Source organism: Leishmania donovani, chromosome 18 (genome assembly GCF_000227135.1).
Source record: "Leishmania donovani BPK282A1 complete genome, chromosome 18".
Classification (NCBI taxonomy): Eukaryota; Euglenozoa; class Kinetoplastea; order Trypanosomatida; family Trypanosomatidae; genus Leishmania; species Leishmania donovani.
The window spans coordinates 114,898-133,985 of NC_018245.1; the positions used below are offsets into that span (position 1 = coordinate 114,898).

General features: G+C 57.8%; 5 protein-coding genes across 5 annotated transcripts; all 5 read right to left on the reverse strand.

The window, feature by feature from the left end:
* Positions 1-70: 70 nt before the first annotated feature.
* Positions 71-499, reverse strand: LDBPK_180250 (hypothetical protein, conserved; the record flags this gene model as incomplete). Its single annotated transcript, XM_003859991.1, has 1 exon — positions 71-499. One exon carries the CDS (start codon positions 497-499, stop codon positions 71-73), a length of 429 nt encoding a protein of 142 aa, XP_003860039.1.
* A 1,169-nt stretch (positions 500-1,668) lies between these two features.
* On the reverse strand, positions 1,669-2,025 carry LDBPK_180260 (hypothetical protein, conserved; the record flags this gene model as incomplete). The annotated part of the gene is made up of 1 exon (XM_003859992.1): positions 1,669-2,025. The coding sequence occupies one exon, from the start codon at positions 2,023-2,025 to the stop codon at positions 1,669-1,671; it is 357 nt and encodes a 118-aa protein (XP_003860040.1).
* Positions 2,026-9,529: 7,504 nt separating this feature from the next.
* LDBPK_180270 (protein kinase, putative) lies at positions 9,530-10,597 on the reverse strand (the record flags this gene model as incomplete). Its single annotated transcript, XM_003859993.1, has 1 exon — positions 9,530-10,597. The coding sequence occupies one exon, from the start codon at positions 10,595-10,597 to the stop codon at positions 9,530-9,532; it is 1,068 nt and encodes a 355-aa protein (XP_003860041.1).
* A 3,183-nt stretch (positions 10,598-13,780) lies between these two features.
* LDBPK_180280 (hypothetical protein, conserved) lies at positions 13,781-15,895 on the reverse strand (the record flags this gene model as incomplete). The annotated part of the gene is made up of 1 exon (XM_003859994.1): positions 13,781-15,895. The coding sequence occupies one exon, from the start codon at positions 15,893-15,895 to the stop codon at positions 13,781-13,783; it is 2,115 nt and encodes a 704-aa protein (XP_003860042.1).
* Positions 15,896-17,422: 1,527 nt separating this feature from the next.
* LDBPK_180290 (hypothetical protein, conserved) lies at positions 17,423-18,436 on the reverse strand (the record flags this gene model as incomplete). The annotated part of the gene is made up of 1 exon (XM_003859995.1): positions 17,423-18,436. One exon carries the CDS (start codon positions 18,434-18,436, stop codon positions 17,423-17,425), a length of 1,014 nt encoding a protein of 337 aa, XP_003860043.1.
* Positions 18,437-19,088: the final 652 nt, after the last annotated feature.

A 19,088-nucleotide genomic window follows, 5' to 3' on the forward strand; every position in this document is an offset into this window, starting at 1 on the left:
CGCACAACAGACCCCATCCACTCACGCAGCAGCCGAGACGCTCAACACCACTTGTCTCGTTTTCCTCCTTTCAATCGGCGTCGCGCAGAAGCTTGTGGCGCTGCCGTCGGACGTGGGCCGCGTAGTCGTCGTCCTTGGCCGTGAGTTGCCCCTCCTCAGCTGGCTGCACAAACGCCGGGCTCTTCGCAGTGCGCTCGCGCTGCATATCCTTCAAAATATCATCCTTCACAAATCCGGGCACGGCAGGCGAGGAAAGCGTGTTGCCCGCCTCGAACCAGTAGTTTTCCCCTGTCGGGGTGCCTTCCTGCACGTAGCGCTTCGTCGACTGTTCCTCTGCGTGTGCACGGCGCAGTTTATCGCTGGCGATGCCGCTCATGTAGGTGCCTAAACGGTCGGCAAACTGGCTTTGCTGATAGCGGGTGAGCTTCTCTGGTTCTTGGCCGCCCATCAGCCGACGTGCCTCGAGCAGGCACTGCCGAAAATCCGACTCGTCGTGCATGATGCTGCGGAAATAGTCAGCAGCCTCCTGCGACTGACGACCGCCCTCGACGGAGCGCTGCACAAGCGACAAGATCCACTCATCTGTGTCGTCTAGCTGCAAACTGTCGGTGGCTGCCACCTTTGAAGAGGTGGGCGAGGAGCAGGGAGACGTAGAAGCGGCGGGGCCGGTTGCACCGTTTGGCGTCCCATGAGGTGATGGGCTGGGGTCTGGCGAACTGACGCGCCCTTCTCGGAAGCAGCGTCGCGCAGCGCACGCAGCAAACAGCGTGGTCGCGCTCTGCGCTGCAAGGGCCAAGGGGATGGCACGCATCGCGTTTCGCAGGAGAAAGCCACCTCGAGCCTCGAATGCTTGAACGTGGAGCAAGAAATAAAAAAGCGGATCGACTCACGGGTACGACACACGTCAATGGACACTGTGCGCGTGTGCCGTGCGGCCCGCCCGTCGAGCGCACAGTTTGCGAGAGGTGCCGCGACGAGAAAGAGGGAGGAAGAGAGAGATGTAGAGCAAACCAAAAACGCGCTCGTAGACGCCACACGTCGCCAACCTCCCTTCTGTAGCGGATGTCTACGCATACAGGTATGTCTTGCGCCACTGCGAGACAAGCGCGTGCAGAGAAACGGCGGCGAAAAAGGGGGTAATGAGCAGAGCACACGGCAAGTAATGAGCACTGTAGAAGCGCGTCAGAAGCGGGGGAGGCGCGGAGAAGGAGACAGAAATTCGTCTGCTACACCCCTTTCGCCTCCCTGCGCGATTCTCCATCGCTGAAGACGCACTGCCAACCACCACCTCCAACGCAGAGCGGAGCACAGAGTACCACTTCGCACATTTTGAGACAACGCACACTCACACGAGGGTCCAACGTTCCTGATGCCAAAACGACACCGACAAAAAAAGCGTTCATGTCAGCGATCCCACACACATGGCACACTGTAAATCCAGCGCCGACCGTGGAGGATGGCGCCTCGCCATCGCGCCGCTTCCTGCCTCTGTGTTTCCGTGTTGCACCGCACAGCACTGGAGTCGGCAACGACACCGAAGAGAAACAACGAAAAAAGGAAAAATCGAGCGCTGCCGACACAACGCGCGTTGAGCAAGAGAGGCCGGGTGCTCACCCCCTGGATACGTGCGAACCCTCTTCCCCCCCCCCCACCTCCCTTCCTGCCACGCTACTCGCGAAGAGACAGATGGGTGGGAGAGACGTTGTACTTGTACACGTACACATCGGGCCGATGATGCGCACGGTACGCCTCAATCTCCTCCTCAAAGTACGGCTCGCTGTGAAAGCTGACGGGCAGCGGATCGTTGAAGTTGGAGCGCGACAGCTTGGCGAACGCACCGACCTTCTTTTCCGTCGTGTGCGGCGCCCACGAGACGCGGCGGGCGTGACTGACAGCCTCCTTGCTGAAGAAATCCTCTGTGCGAACACTGAGAGCGCGAGAGGGCGTGATTAATGCTGGAGACACCACGGCGCCGCCAACGGTGCGCCTGGTCGCTGCAGCGAGAGGACGCAGACCTCCTAGCATTCCTTGCAGGCGCCCGCGTGGAACGGTGGCGTCTTAGTGGTGCACAAGACGACTGAGAAGAACACTGCTGCGGCGCCGATGAGCTCACGAGTGAAGTTCCAGAATACGAAAACAGAAGGAGAAGGAGAACAAGTGGAGAGCCAAGGGTGGCGATGGAGCGGCAGCGGAGGCAACAGGTGCCCAATACCTCTGGCAAGAAGACGCATCTGCTGCAAGCCAATAATGGGCGTGTCGGCCGCGCACACAGAGGAGTCGTGGCTCTTAAACCAGCAGCTGGAGGTGCTTTTTACTGCCCTCAAGCCCACCTGCTAAAACCATCTTGGGCAAGCGTATATCTCTGGTATTTGGGGGGCGGTTACTCCGACTTCAATTGGGCTCCTCAGCGCAAGGCGGGTCAAAAGCGGGCCTGGTCGCAGTACCATGTTCACCACTGTCACACGCAATATACGAGTGCACCTGCGTGGGGCCCGCACCTCGTCGAGTCCCTTTCAGATTTCGTTGCTCGCTCGCTCTGCCACTCCACAAGCCAATCCTTACTTTGGGATGAAGCACATTCGCACGCAGGCGTGAAAACGCCTCCTTCCGATGAGCGCGCCGTGCAGTGGCGAGACAGAAAACAAGGAAGACGCGCACTCACACACACTTAGGAGGGGGAGGGTTTGAGCTGTGGAGTGGAAAAGCAGCAAGCTCGTTTCAAAGAAAAGAACACAGGCGGGGAGGGGGTGGGTAAGAAACCTTCGAAGAGCAGGAGGGTATATTATCCATTTTTTCTTCATTTCTTTTGGTGGAAGGAGGCGGCATGGCCCGCGGAGGTGCCTCACATACACGCGAAGCATATGGTCAAGCATGCGAAGCGCACCGCCAGCCGCGCACCACAGCCGTGAAGAGGAGCGAGACGCGAGAGAAAGACAATGAAGGAATACGGTAGGAGCGTAGAGAAGTGGCATTTTTTTAAGTAAGAGAACGGGCCACGCTTCCGCGCGCGCCAACAACCATGTACACGTACATGCGGTGATACGCAGGCGAGACCTGCAAAGCAGAAGAGCAGACGTGTGACGTCGTGTGCGACGCCTGTGCTCGCCGCTCACTTCATCACCGCCTCGAAGCCCTTGGCGCCTCCTTTTTGGTATCCTTGCTAAGCTCCTTCGCCACTTGCCGAGCATCAGCCCCGCAGCGCCGATGGCCATCTCGGCGTTGCAGCCGGCGAATGGCATGACTGAAGTCGTACAGGAGGCCGCACGGCAGCTACACCACCTTGTCGTCGTGGATGCGGGGCCGACACACCGAACAGGTCTTCGATGTGCCGGGGATAAGAGCAGAAATGATGTTGGCAATGAGGGCAGAGGCAAACGAAAATAGAAGAAGGCAACAACACATCTCCGTGTATCGGAGACGGAGAGTGCCGAAGAGGTCTTGACGGGGGCTCCGTCAGAAAGTCGTGAAGGAAGAGAAGTGAGAAATGTGTGTATTCCCTGCACTGTAGGGTCATCAAGCACCCCTCATGACAGAGGAGAGACACACACCTCCGCGCGTGGCATCTCAGGGCCCAGCGGCCCCGCACCCTCTGTGTGGGTGGAGGAGGCCAAAGCAGCCCTCCTATATCCCTGCCAAATGCCGAACCACTTGAGGTGGTGACCGGGTCAGGTGCCTACGACGTAGGGGGGAGGCGAGTGCGATGCATCCCTGCTGATGTGGGCGGCCGTGCCCTGGACGGCGTGGCGTCGGGGCGACCTGCGACTGTGAACAGGTCTGTGCCCATCCACGTGATGGGCAGGGTGCCCACGGCACTTGAACGACTGTCTCGCCCCGGGCCCTCACACGGCCCACTGGTGAGGGAAGCGGCTGTGAGGCGACCTGCGCAGCGCGGGGCGGTGGGCGGAGTTTGAGGCGCAGGCCGTTCTGAAATGGCTGTGCTGGCATTTTTGTAGCGCGCGTGTGAAGCGCTGCTTCGCCCCACACGCGGTGGTGGAGGCCTGTGACGGGGCAGAGGGGTGTCGAATCGAGTCGACGTCGCCGCTGCATGGCAGTGAATGACAATTACGGAGAAAAAAAAAAGTGCCGCCACGCGCGGAGCAGGACGGCGTAGAAGGGTCATGTGAAAATCGCTCACCAGAACGCGCAACAGAGTGTTTCAAGTGCAAAAACGGAGAGAAAATATTGCGAGCAGCGACAGAGGTGAAAGCGCCATGAACGTTTGAGCTCGAAGGCTGAAGTCCGTGGAGCGTTGCATGCAAGGATAGTTCCAGCCATCTGGTCGTGCCGGCTGCAAGTCGCCTGCGCTTGTCGGCGGCCTTTGGGCGTGCGCACACAGCAGCCCAGACGCAGGGATGCGTTTGTGTACTGCCTGGCAAGGGCTACGCGAGACCGCGCCTCTCACGCCTTTTTTTTCGCACACCAAAGGGGAAGCCGTGGCGAAGGCTCAAAGACGGCTGTTGGCGCAGGCACCGCTGGAGGAGGGTCGAGGCGCACCACGAGAAGAGTCAGGGGAGAAAAGTAGCGGTGAGGCACCTGGAGAAGGAGATTCAGAGAGAGAGAGAGGCTTCGCTACGCCAGGTTCCCTCGGCAGCGGCGTCGCAAGCAAAGGGCGATGAATGAGGCGCGTGCGCCACATGCGCTCCTCCCTCCGCCTCCCCTTCCCGCTCTTCGTCCTTTAGACGCTTCTGTCCTCCCCATCTGCCCTTTCGCGCGACACAGACACACACAGACACACACACGCACACACACACCAGCTTCCAGTCACTGCGCTTTTCGATCCGTCACAGTTTTTCCTCTGTCGAGGCATGCTGAGTCTCGCCTTGCCTGCCCGATCCCTCCCCCCCCCGGGGGGGGGGGGTGAGGGTGCGTTTTGAGCTCCTCGCGGCGTGTTCCGCTTGCTTGTTCGGAAGAGGTTTTTCGATTGGTGTGTGTGTGTGTGTTTGTGGGTTGTTGTTTTCGCTGTTCTTACGTTTGAGTTCTTTCTGTGTGTGTGTGTGTCTGTGTCTGTGCGTGTGCGCGTGCATGCTCTCTTCTGATATCGCTCTTTAAGAGACGACAACATGGATGCGGATGCTGCGACTCCTTCACCATTGTGTCTGTATGCACGACGTCAGCGGTGCACTTTCTTTTTTTTTTCGTATGCCGCCCCCTCCCCTTCCCTCCCTCCCGCCTTGGCACTCCCCTCTTCTCTTTCAATCATGCCCGCTTGCCTATTTGGCGTGTCCATCCTCAACGGAAAGAGAAACCAAGGAGGTGGGCGGGACATCCATGGACATAGACACCGTTGATATTACGGAAGAGAGGAGAACCTTTCACGAGTGCTGGCGTCTTGCAGACTTGTAGAAAAACTGAAATAATTACGGCACGCCGACTTCGCTCCTGCGCCCTGCTCGGAGCCCATGTGTTTGTGTATGTGTAGGTGGGGTGGGGGGGGAGGGTTCAGTGAAGAGAGGACTTGCGCATGTGTGCGTCCCTTCGTTTTTGGTTCATGGTTCATCTCTCTCGCTTCATGGGGCGGTGCATACATGTGCGTATATATACGTGTGCGTGTGTGTATGTGTGTGTGTGTGTGTGCCGATAGGAGGAGCGAGAGCGATAGCCAAGTAAGCGAGGGCGTGGCACAAACACCCAAGGAGGGAGAAAAATAGCCACTGAAGAGCGGAATCGGCTTTACGTTTGGTGCCGTCGTGGGTGTGTTGGCGCAGATGATGCATGAGCAACGTGGGCAGTGACGACGGTGGGAAGGGATGAGGTGACAAATCGAGGGAGAACACCAACAACAGCCAAAGGGGGACGAAAAGTCGCACACGCATACAGGGGCACCTACATCACAGTACAACGACACCCGAACAAGACGAAAAAAAAGAAGCGAGCCTCAGATGAGACATAGAGCAAACATACACCAGAGCGACACCACACCACACACACACACAACACTCCTACAGTAAAACAAGCAACCACAACAAGCACAAGCACGGAAGTCAAAAAAAAAGGCACTCTCGCGCACAAAAATCCCGCGCACACCCCGTACGGACACCGTTGGACATAGACGCTCGCCAACACAGACGCCCACACGTGCACATGAACCCACAAAAGACACAAAAAAGAAGATGAGAGAAACAGCGAGCGAGCACCGCGTTCAGCCGATGCTGTCGGGGAGGGGGGAGGCGAACAACCAAAACGCACATGCGACACACACGGAGCATCAACACAAAAAAAAAAGAAAGAACAGAGAAAGAAACAACGAATAATGCACCGTACACACGCGCCGCAACGCACGCATGCACGCACACACACATACAAAAAGACACAACTACATACATTTTTATCATTTTCGCACGAGATCAGGGAGCGCAGAGACCAGGAGAGAGGGAGGACACAGAGAGAGAAGCAAGAATCTGGGCAACATCTCACGATCCCCTCCCTTCCTCGGCTCTCAGCGCAGCTGCAATGTCACCTATTCCGCCCAAGGGCATGCACGCTTGCTCAGCCGCAGCGCACTCCTCGTCGCATGAGGCAGTAAGTACACACTGGGGGAGAGGGAGGGGGGGGGGGCAGCCAAAAGTCGGCTGCGCACCTCCAGCATTTCGCTTTCGCCGCTCATTCCCCCTTCCCTCGCGCGCTCTCCCTTCCCCTCGTCGCTTGGGTCTCTTTTTTTTTTTTCGAAAGAAACCGACGTGTACGCGTGTCTACACGCGCCAAAAACAACACAAAAATATAAAAACGCTACCAAACAAGCCGCGACGCATACACGCACAAACGTACATGTTCGATCCCTCACATGGGAAGAATGAACGCTTCCGCACCAGCGCCATCCGCCCCGCGCAGACGACCCGGTAGAGAGAGACCATCAACGCCACGACGCAAATAAAAAAAAAAAAGACTGAACAGGGCATGAGAGAACGGCGCAAACACAGGCACAGAAAGAAAGATAAAACGACAAGAAACGTACGGACGAAAGACGCACCGAAACAGTACAGAAGAAAAATCCCCTGCGCATCAGAAAGACAGCCACGAGAGAGAGACAGAGAGAGAGCCGATGACACCAAATTGGCAACACATGAAGAGACAACGAAACACACACACAAAACAGAATGAGCAACGGAAGCAACGAGAAAACGACAAACACGAGAAAGAAGGAAAACATTAACTCCGACACAGACACAGACAGACGGAGAGAGAGAGCCGCTTATGCTAACATGCCACGCGCTGACGTGTGCAAGCGGGGAAACGAAAACGAAAATGGCGTTCATCGCTTCGCGCACCTCTTTTTCCTCTCTCGCCCGCCTTCTCGCACGCTTCTCATTATGTATCTCTTGTCCACAGTAGTGCATTCACGCGCTCTCTGGGCTCTTCCTCGTCTCCACCCCCCCCCCCTCTCGATCTCTCTCTGCGAGCTATCCCTCCTTTCGCTGCTCCGCGGAGATGCGGGTGTCTGTATGTGCATGACGCACGGAAGATCAGCGGAGAGGATGTGACGCAACGTGAGGGGGAGGGAGGACAAGAGCAGAGAGGAACGCGGAGAATGTGGCGGAGAGAGCGTTCGTCCAGTTCAATTCTTCATCAGCTTTTATCCTGCTTTTTTTACTTTTTTTTTGCTGTTCCTCTTCGGAACAACGAGTAAAGAGACGGAGAGCTATCTATTCCTAGAAATGAAAACCAAACCATAGGGCAAAGTAGAACGTGGCGAGAGGCGGAGGGGGTGGAGAGGTCGGCGCAACACAGCACGCGCAAAAACGCAAAGGCGCAAAGAACGGTACCTAAGAGCGAAAAAAAAAGGAAAAAAAAAGAAAAGGCGCGCGTACGCAGAGGGCGCAAGGGCAGGACTGCTCATCAGGCGTCATGTAACCGTGCGCGGTGGGCGACGACCAGCGAGAGACGCACAGAAAGAGCATTGAAGATGAAGGAAGCGGCTGCCGTGCCTGCACAACTGCATGCATGCCATCGACGTGCTAGATGGGCGAGAGGAGAAACAAGGAGTGCAGATCGCGGCCGCGGAATGAAGCTTGCAGCGACCTCCTTTCCGTTGACCTCAGCGTGTCGGCACAACAAGGAGATTTCGTGCTGATGTGGTCGTCACTTGGTTCCCCCCCCCTCCAACCGCCTCTGCGTGCGTTGCGCTCTGTCCCTCTACTTTCTCTCCCTCTCCCCCTCTCTCGCTCTCGCTTCGATACTTCGCAGTGCTGCCGTTGAGAGAAAAGATTTTGTCTCTTGTTCTGGGCTGACCCCTTTTCACAGCTGCTCGCCTTTCATGTAATATATATATATATATATATCGTGTATCCGAAAAGTAGAGCCGCCATACAACGTGCTTCGTATTTTCTACTCGAGAGAGAGGGCTGTGATGTGCGGCTGTGTGGCTGTGTGCATGTCCTCTGTCCGTGACCCCTCGTGAAAGGGTTCGAAGCGATGACGATCGCACCACTGAAAAGCCACGAGGAAGAGGCAGAGAGGGTCGTTGATGAGGCGCACTCACACGTGTGCTCACACGCCCATAAGACCTCATCCGTCTCCCCGCTCTCCGTGGACAGCGCCACGCCACACAGGAACGCCTGACTCACGGCCTTCTTTTCGCCGCTGCGTTTTCCCCTTCGTGGTTTTCGTCCGTCATCGCAATCATCCGGGCACGAGAACAAAGACAACGGAAGCCCACGCGTGCACGGGAAGCGCGTTGCGCCGGGAACACAGACGGCGCGTGCGCAGTCGTGTGCATTGCCTATGTGCGCAAGAGTCATGCCACGCTACAGGTGAAGAAGAAAGCCATTCTGAAAATTCAACCGGCACGCACATCACAGGAGAGACGCCGAAATAGACGGCCGGAGATGTGGGAACAGGGCGTGTGTACACACCCGCGCGCATGCGCAGGTGCACCTCGGCATCTTAGGAATGGGGAAGGAAGAGGTAGAGGAAGAGAGAGACGGAGAGCGGTGAGCGCACACAAGCACACACACACGCACACGCACTCGGCCACTCGATCGAGATATAAAAAGGAAAAACTATATAGAGAGAGGGAAAGAGGTCACCTGCAACTGCCTCGACAATCATACAGACGCAGACTTCACCCTTCACGGAAAAAAAAGGAGGGCATGGGTATGTGCGCATGTTTGAACGAAACACACCAAGCAGAGGAGGCGATACTTTGGGCGTGTCGCATCGCTACAGCATCAGCACTCATAAGCAAGAGCCTCTCAGCCGCATCTGTGAGTCATCGAGCAGGGTAGAGGCGGAGGAGCCGCCGAGGGATGCAGAGGCATCCCACGCAACAACAACAATAACAAAAAGGCGCTGAAGAGGAAGCTCCAGCTGCTCTCCTCACCACCACAACGGTCTCAGTCATTGTCTACCGGCTTCTCCCGCTCTGTTGGCCGCTGCGCCACTCTCCGCACCGCTGACATGACGCTTCCCCTCTGTCATCCTTTGTTTCTTCGGGCCCGCTGCAAGGGCGCTCTGCCGTCATCACGCTTCTTCTGCGTCTTTGGCACAGCCGTGCGACCGGCTCCCTCCATCCACCTCGCTTCGCCCCTCCCCTCTACTTGCGAACCAGCTTGGCCTTCTGCGCTTCGCTCATGACCTCGATCTCGCTCGGCAGGAAGCGGAAGAGGTCTTCCGGGAGATCCTTGTTATTCGGCAGCTTCGTGGCGGAGTCGTGAAGCTCGTCAAAGTACGGATGGCACAGTGCTTCGTAAGGCTTCATGCGATCCTCCGGCAAGTACTGCAGCAGCGCACTAAGAAGATCGTACGCCTCCTTGGCGTCCTTCAGCGAATGATCACAGAAAACGTTGCTCCACGGGATGCCCTTGCTATTGTATAGATCCACGTCCGTGTGCGACGGATTCAGCTTACGCAGCACCTCGCGCGAGGGGCAGCCGAGCACGCGCACAATTTCGTGCAGCTGGCCGGCGCTGTTGTCGCCGCGGAAGATGGGCTCGCCAAGCATCATCTCAGCAAAGATACACCCCACCGACCAGATGTCGACCGAGGTCGTGTAGTGCTGGTTACCGAAGATGAGCTCAGGGGCTCGGTAGTAACGAGAGCAGATGTATGCCACGTTCGGCTCCGACGGCGAGAGTTTCTTCGCACTGCCAAAATCGCACAGCTTCAGTGTGCCGTCCGCCTCGTTAACGAGCACGTTGTGTGGCTTGATGTCGCGGTGGCACACGTTTACGGAGGGCAGGTGCAAGCACCCGATACTTCGGATCAGCTGAAAAAGAAAGACCTTGATCAGGATCGGCGGTGGCGCCACTTGACGGCGGTAGTAGTTGCGGCAGCAGCGGTGCAGCGTATCCGGCACGTACTCCATCACGACATTGAGGTAGATGTCGCGGCGGTCGCGCTCACCCAGGGTGTAGAAGTAGCTCTGGAGCTGGACGATGTTGGGGTGGTGCAGCACGGCGAGGTCCTGCATGATCTGCAGCTCGCGGTTGCGGAAGCGCGGGTCTTGGATAACCTTTTTGATCGCCACGCTCATGCCTGTCGACTTCTCCTTCCCTAGTTGCACTGTGCCGAATGTACCCTGCCCAGCCATGCGCTCCACCTGGAACCGGTCCATCTCCTTGCGACTTCGTTCGTCCGCGGCATCGGCAGCGTTGAGCGACATGTTGTCTCGGGTGTGACTGGATGACGAGGTGGTGTTTCCTTTTTTCTTGTTACTGGGGCTGAACTTGGTGGTGAGCTTCTCGAAGAAGGACGGCGTAGTGGGAGCACACAAGTAAGGCGGAGAAGCAAAGAAATGGAAGGGGAGATCAGAAACACCCTGGAAAAAAAAAAAAACAGCGACGGCGCACGGACACGGTGACGCGCGCACGCGAACAGAGCGAGAGCGAGAGAGAGCGAGATAGGAACGCAGACAGCGCTAGAAAACACCAACGCAGAAGGAAGTTGGTGGGAAGAGATGCTGCCGAGGCGCGCGCACACACACAATCTTACAAACTAGCGCACTTCACATGCGCAACGCACGCGAGAAAAGCAAGGCGAAAGTGCAGAAGATGTGCGGTGGGGTGGGAGAGAGAGAGAGACGAGCTGCCTGCCACTCGCAGATGCACGGGCACGAACACGAGAAATCGACGAAGAGAGAAGAGGCGAGAGCACACACCACACACAACTAAAGGACAAGGGAGAGAGGTGTGGCGGAAAGAAAGATGATGGATGGCGCACCACCTCACACCTACACAGACGCACAGGCAGACGTAGGCCGAGCCGGAGAGGCAGGGCTGCTGCGGCGGCGGCGGCTCACAGAGAGAACCAGCGAGGGGAGCGCAAGACAAAGACAAGAGCGAGTCTGTATAGCAGACAAAGAGAGCGCACGGTGGTGCTCGGAGGGGGAGGGAGGGGAACGGAGAGATGAAAAAAAAAAAACAAAGAAAACGATGAGACGCTGCACTGTCAGCGCCGCTCCTCGTTTTCGTTCACGGAGATGGGCGTTGGGTGGGATATGCCGCGTATGTGCGTGTGTATCAAAACGGTGTACGCGTAATGAGCTCCGCTTGGTGGCGAGAGACACTTTCCTTTTCGCTCTTCTGTTCCGCGCTTCTCTCTGCTGTCCCAACACACTGTCTTCGAGTGCGTGGCTGTATTCGTCGCGACCGTGTGTGTCTCTCTCTCGCACTCGTCTGGTTCTGTCCCGCGTCACACGCAAAACAAGAAGCCGGTGAGGCGAGGAACGGGAAGAGACGCCCAACGACACACACACACACGAACGCACACGGAGGAGAGGAAGGAAGGATGTCAGCCTCTCTTTCTGTTTCTCAGCAGAAAAAAAAGGGGAAAAAACGCGCAAGCCGAATCGTGCTGCCGGCGGTCCCAACGCCACAGGTGCTCCTGGAGAAGACGAGTCCGTTACACCTCGAGAACGAGGCGCGATGGAGAAAACACAGGGAAGAGTGTCCACCGCAGGAGGGAGAGGGGGTATATCGTGAGGGCGTGAGGCGATTCAGTTGTAGACTGTCTATCTGTGTGTGCGTTTGTGGGTGACTGCCTCGGGTGGGCGAGGCCGGGAGAGCAAAGTAAATGGAGTGAATCACCAACGTGCGCACAAATGTGAGAGGAGGGGGGCTGGAGAAGGGGGAGGGGGATGACGGGGGGAAGGTACTAGACAGGCTGCACTGAAAAGATCGATTTTTGCTGTTGCTTGGTTATTTCTCGATTCGCTGTGCAACCAAGTGATCTCAGCCGCGGCGTGAAGCAGCGGCAAAGTCAACAGATGGAGGGCGAGGTGAAGGAGGCAGCGGAAAGTCACGGAATAAACGAAACACCCGAAAGGAGCATAACAGAATCAGAAACCGATGGCATGCACGCCCACAGGAGGAGGAGGACGTCCCATGTGGCACACGCGCACACAAGGCATACAGACAGGTGTGCAGTGGTAGTGAGTGAGCGCACCGACATACGCCTGAGGCCCCCTTCGTCTTTCTCTGGCGTGGCTCGCAAGCGCTAACTTGTTTGTAGAAAGAGGGAAAGACAAGTCGTCACGAGGTGGGCGGAGACAGGAGAGTCGCTCTCAGCTTTTCAAATTTCGTTCCTTTTCCTTTTCACGGTCACCTATGCCATACTCCCCGTGCGCCTCTTTGCCAGCTCCTGTATAGGTCTCTCTCTGTGCCTTTCTCTCGTGTGGCGGAGCGCCCGTGCGTCTGCTTGCAGCACAGCACCGGCACAAGGCAAGAGAGATACTTGGGAACAGAGAAAGAGGAGGCCAGCGGCAAGGATGGAAGGTAGCACGGGTGAGGGTAGTCACGTATGCAATATACCACGATAGCATCGAACCGCGTCACGCCTAAAAAACGCAAGCCAAAGGAGAAAAAAAGATGAACGCCCATCACGTGGATGGGCACAGACCTGTTCACAGTCGCAGGTCGCCCCGACGCCACGCCGTCCAGGGCACGGCCGCCCACATCAGCAGGGATGCATCGCACTCGCCTCCCCCCATACGTCGTAGGCACCTGACCCGGTCACCACCTCAAGTGGTTCGGCATTTGGCAGGGATATAGGAGGGCTGCTTTGGCCTCCTCCACCCACACAGAGGGTGCGGGGCCGCTGGGCCCTGAGATGCCACGCGCGGAGGTGTGTCTCCCTCCTCTGTCATGAGGGACTCAAAGCAGCAAACAGAGGATAACGAAGACAACGCCGCTGTGCAGGGGAGTCTACACATCGGCATGGGGCGCGCACGCACTGCTGCACCAAGAGCAGAGACCGAAGGTAGGGATAGGAAGCGGTGCAGAAGCCGTCATGGCTGAAGGGGCGAGGACGGCGGCGGTGGGTTCAGCGCATGCGCGGCAGAGAACGGCGAGGAAGAGACAAAAAATATATATAGATGAGCAGCGCTTGCGTGCGCCGTGTTGAACAGCCACCACCACCTTCACTAGCTCGTGTGTGGTGGGGGCGGGGACGGAGGAGGGGAGGGGATGGGGAAAAACGCACACGAGCCGATCGGTACACACAAACAGCCATGGGCGTCTTTGTTGTCTTGCGTTGTTTTCATTTTTTTTTTTGGGGGGAGAGGGGTTTTCAGGGAAGAGGGCAAGAGCAGAGATCAGCGCCCATCAGTGCGGAACGCCGTGCATCACAGTGGTTTCGCGATTTAAAACGAAAAAGGAAAGGGAAGGGGCGCATGACCACCACGCAAGCCCATGGCCTTTGTCGAACGGCCACCATCTGAAGCAGCGGCAAGACGCTGGGCAACGCAAGACGCGCGTGTTGCTCTCTGACGCCCACGCTCTCTCTCTCTGGCCTCCTCGCAGCTTAGCTTCACTCATTCTTTTTCTTTGTGAAGTTGGTACCCTCATGCCTAGCTGCTGTAGACAACGTGCAGGTATAGCAGCGGCTTCGTCGCTGATCGAGCGTCCACCTCCGTCATCGCAAACGGCACCAAGGCATCCACGCGCACTTTCGACACCTCGTTTACCGTGATCTGCGCAGCAGTCCACTGCCTGCATAGTCGCTCCGCCGGCGCCGCCTGCTGCAGCGTGGACGCCACCCGCTGCACGAAAGCCTTACCTTCCCGCTCAAGTCGGCCCTCCGCTGCAACGACATCTGACGCCTCTATCTCGTTTAGCTGCTGCAGGCGCTGCTCGACGTACGCTGCAACACGCACATTCGCCTCCACCACGTCCACAGGAAGGTCGATGACCGGCACGCATGGCGGCGCACGAGGGCGACCACCCACACCGTTCTCTGCCGCCAAGACAATGCCCGTGCAGGGGTGATAGGGCCGATAGACTTCCACCACAAGCTCTCTGAACAGCTTCAACCCCAGGCTGATCTTCGACTTGGGCGACATGAATGCGTCAAGCGCGGTGCTGCGTGAGGTGGGAGGGAGGCGGTGGTTGCTGCTGAAGGCGCGATTGAGAACCTCCAGGAAGGTCGTCGGGGCACGCGAAACCTTGATGGTCATGTTTACGGTGTCTACATCGTCGCCTCGAGGCACCACGTGTGGGTTCGGGGCCGCAAACTGCCGCAGCAGAGCACGAGCGAGGCGCAATGCCGCCCTCTTTGCATCCTGTTTCGACTCCGGCTGGCCTGCCGGCACGTGTGGCGTGATCACCTCCACATCGACGCTGGTGCCAAAGACCGCCAGCGCCTGGAGAATGAGGTAGAGCTGCTCCAGTGTCTTGCTCTTCCCGTCCTTGCCACCTGGAGACGACCTCGACGAAGGATTCGTGCTGGATTTTCCGGTAGGCGACCCGTCGGTTTCCACGAGGCCCTGATGCACGGCAATGTGATACAGCGCTTCAGCAAACCGCAGACCCGTCGACGTGTAGTGGGCGGCCAAGTCGCCGTCGCCGAGAGCGTCACCAATGCGGCGCGCCAGCGGCGTGAGAACTTGCTGAATCACATAGCCGCGCTGCGCCGGGTCATCCATCAAGCGAAGCAGCGGCGCCAGTGCCGAGACGTGAAGCGGCACACTCACCGTCGCCTCAATCTCCACAAGGGTGCACGAGGCACCAGTGGAGTTGACGGCGACTTGCTGCATGGGCCGCACCTGCACGCTTGGTTCAACCATGTGGAGAAGGATTTCGATGGCTGCAGAGAGCTCGCTGTTCGGGTTGGCGCCGGTGCTCCACGGAGCAGAAACACTGATGTTGCTGCGGAGCTCCGTCATCGTTTCTGCCAAGAAGGCCTGCAGACTGCTGGTCATCTGCGCACATGTAGTCGCCGAATCTGCTAGCGGCTGTCCTGTCTGCGCTGACTGCACGCGCACAAGCGCCGTGGCGCGCATGATGACGAGCTGGTTCTCGGTGTCCATCCGGTCCGCTATGCTGCGCTCCTGCAAAAGGGAGATGGCGACGTGGTGGTAGTTCTTGTTCGGAATCGCTCGAAGGTTGGGGGCTGCAGCGAAGCCGGTCCCTTTGCTGTCGTAGCGGTACGGCGTCCACGCCGGCAGCTGCGCCTGTCGAGCGGCGCAGGAAGCACAGCTGCTCAGGTGCTTCCGCGCCCACTGTCGCACGCCACGCACGTCATTGGGGAACAGCACGAGGAGGCCCGTCGTGCGCACAGCAGAGGCGTTACTGGTTAAGAGGGCAGACACGCGCCCCGGCCCGTACGGCGTGAGCGCTTCCAGCGCGGCGTTCTCGAGCTTCTGGAGAACGGAGGTGGCGACCGACATCTCTGGATCCTCCAGCTTCGCATGCAGACTGTACAAGAAGCCGTCAAGCAGGGCAGAGCCGGTATTGAAGGTCATGTGCTGTGTGCGACCGGCTACTTGCGCAGCCATGCACTCGCCCTTCGCCACGCGAAGCTCCGTTACACGGGTGATGAGGTCTGTGAAGGCCTCCTGCTGCTCCGCCAGCACTGCCTGGAATGTGCGCGTTTGCTCCTGCAGCTGCGCCATGGTCGCTGCGTGCGCGTCTTGCTCCGCCTGCAGCTGCCGCCGCAGCGCCTCCACACTCGCGGGCGCGCTCATGGCCAGCGATCACGGATACAACGGCAAGAGAGCGAGTGAGCGAGAGAGAAGGGAAAGTGGCTGATGGGGATGTCTATCGACGGTGAAAGGAAAGTCGCGAGGGAGCGGGCGTGTGTTTTTCGCTGCAGGCAACCACAGAGACTGGTGGAGAAAGAGTGACAGCGTGCCTTCGCCGGCATACAGGCAGAGCCGCAAGGAACACACACACACACGCGCGTTCGGGCAAAAAAAAAACAAATGAGAGAGAGAGCCAACGACTAAAATGCAGGAGGGGGGTCAGTGCTGCGGCCGCGCACCAATTCCATGAACCTTGGCAGGGTCAGAGCACCGAAAAAACGCCAAGAGCAGAAGGGACATGAAATACAAGGGAGGGAGTCTGAGTTTCTTCCAACGACCTCGCGCGCGCGCTGGATGGCACTGCGATGATGCCGACGAACGAATGAGAGGAAAGGGAGGAAGCTTTAGGGGGTTCCGATGAGTCAACGACTCATACCCGTGTTGGCAGGGGGGCGGCGATACCATCTGTGTTCTCCGTATCGATGTGTGCGAATGGCCGTATAGCCACGCATTCCAGCGCGTGGGCGCGCGTCTGCCTTTCTTGCTTTGCGTTTTGCGCTTGCTCGGTTGCACTCTCCTCACTGCGGGTGTCACGACGGTCGCACATGGCACAAGGAGGAGTTGTGGACGGCCACACCACAGAAGGGAGGAGGAAGGAGGGTTGGTGCACTAGCACGGTGATGGCGCGGCTGGTGCGGATGGGAGGAGTCACAGTTAGCAAATGACGGTTGTGTGTGTGTACGGCACATCAACTCACAAGAGGTACGAGGGGCACAGGGAGGGACGTCCGCGTCAGGTGGAGAATTGCTAACAACAGCAGCGGAAAGGGAGGGGGGCATCAACAACAAAAAAAAAAAGAAAGCAGGCGACAGAGAGAATATGCACGCCTGCTCGCGGCCACCAGTACACCACCAACCCACCCTACGCACAGACCGCCTCTGCAGTCACGTGCCGTAGACACGCCAACCTGTAGCAGCATTTGGACGGGGAGAAAAAGAAAAGGGAACATGAGGGAACCATGACGCACAAGAAGAGTTGAGATGCGCAAAGAGAACGTCATCATCATCGTCGCGTGAAGGGAAAGTAGGACGCACGCACGCAAGCAACGCTGACGGAAACCACATCGCCAACACATTAGAAAAAACAAAATGAGAGTGTGAAGAATCGATAGCGCCGGCATCGCCAAAAAGCAGGTAAAGAGAGGGGGGGCGCAGGTGGTGGTGCCGCGCCCATAGCAGCACTCGTGGCGCCTGTATGTGTATCGGCGTGTGCGTACCGAACAGTAAATGCTTTAGATGTGTTCACGATGGCACAGAGATGCATGAGGAGAGAAGGCAGAGAGAGAAAGACGCCGTCCATGGGTCACGGCTGGAAGGGCGACTGTGCAGGAAAAGCACTTTACCGCTGTGTCCGTCGGCAAATCCAGTAAAACGCCTTCGCGAAGGAAGCACTTTCATTTCGGCACACCTGTTATAGGTGAACTGCGATCTTCTTCCTCCAGTATCGCTCGAAGGCAGCCTCCGTTTCTTTGAGTCCCTCCTCCAGGCTCACCTGCGTCGTGTCGAAGACTTCGATGTCGCCCTTATAAGGCAGGTGGCGCAGTTTGAGCAGCTTCCGCTCCACATCGAGCTGGCTGGCCACTCGCCGCTCGGCGTCTTCACGGCTGATTTGGTTGCGCATCATAACGCGATCCACCGCCGTTGCAGAGGTGCAGTGCGTCATCCAGAGGTCGGTAGTCAGTTCCAGTACCTCCGTCATCTCACAGAGCAAAGCCGCCTCCACAATGACCAACCCGACGGCCGGTGCTGCCAAGACGGCGGCATCAGGCGACGTCGAAGGTGACGGGGACGGCGGCGAAACAATCGTCGGCGTCTGTATGGCAGAGGACAAGGTCTCAGCCGACCCCATAAGGGACGGATATGCTGCTTTAAGACTCGCATACACCTTGGCGTGCTCGTCTTTGATGGCGGCGGTGATGTACGGCCAGCAGATCGAGTTCAGCTCTTGCAGCTTGCGCTCCTCAGCAAACACGATTTGGCCCAGCACACGACGATCAATAAATGGCTCCGCCTTTCCTGACCCCGCGGCGCTAAAACCTCGACCGGCCCCCTCCTGTATTCGTTGGGTCGGGGGCCCTGTCTGTTGACTCGCTGCTTTAGTCGGAGCCGGCGCGGTCAGGATAGCGGTGCCGAAGTGCTGCAGCAAATCGTAGTAGCATGGCTTGCCAGGCTCGTAGATGTGGTGACCGACAAGGTCTGCATTGATGTAGTGAACCGCCAGCGCCGAAGAAGACGGGATAGCTTGCGGGCGCATCGTTCTATCACTGCCGAGGGCTGCTGAGGGAGTCGCGTTATTCTTCCCTGAACCTTTGGCAGCAGCAATGGACTGCTGCCAGCTCTCCGCCACCTTCAGAAGGTGCTTGCAGCGGGAAGTCTTGCCACTTGCGATAGTGCCGGTGAAGCCGATCGTGCGAATGGTCTTCATCGTCACGGCACGCTCCCCCTGTGTGTGTGTGTGTGTGTTTGTGTGTGTCGGTGTCTCCTCAGAGGGTCTGGTTGGAAGAAGAGCGAAGAGAGGACTGCGCACGGCTTTCCCGTGTGTAGGGGCGCAGCCGCTTTTTTTTCGGAGTGGGGAGGCGTAGCGAAGCGAAGCAGCAGGGGTGGGGGCTGTGCCCGAAGAGTGACTTCTGGCTCCGTTCCTTTACTGGCGCCTCACGTATCACTGCGCGAGTGTCCGTTGGCGGGTGAAGATGCACGTCTGTTGTGGAAAAAGGGGACGTTCGTTGAAAGAGGTTCGTCGCTTCTTTCAAATGTGACAGCCCCTTCTCATCAGTAGAGGGGAGATGGGGAAGGGCGCTGCTCGTACGCGGCGACGTATCCACATGCTGTGTAAAGGAGCGGACAAGTGGTGAGGTGAAGCACGGATGTGCGGAAAACAGAAGAGCGTTCAAGGGGAGTGGTGAAGTGAAAGGACCGGATCCAAACGAAAAAAGGCGTGGAAGACCTGAGTCATCAGACGAGCGATTTCCGGTCCGCTGCGACGGCCACTGCTGCAAGCCTTTTCAGTGAAGCTCATAGAAAAGGCACCAGCACCGGGGTGCGTTCATGCTGTGGGTTGCACTCGGAATGAAAAAGAC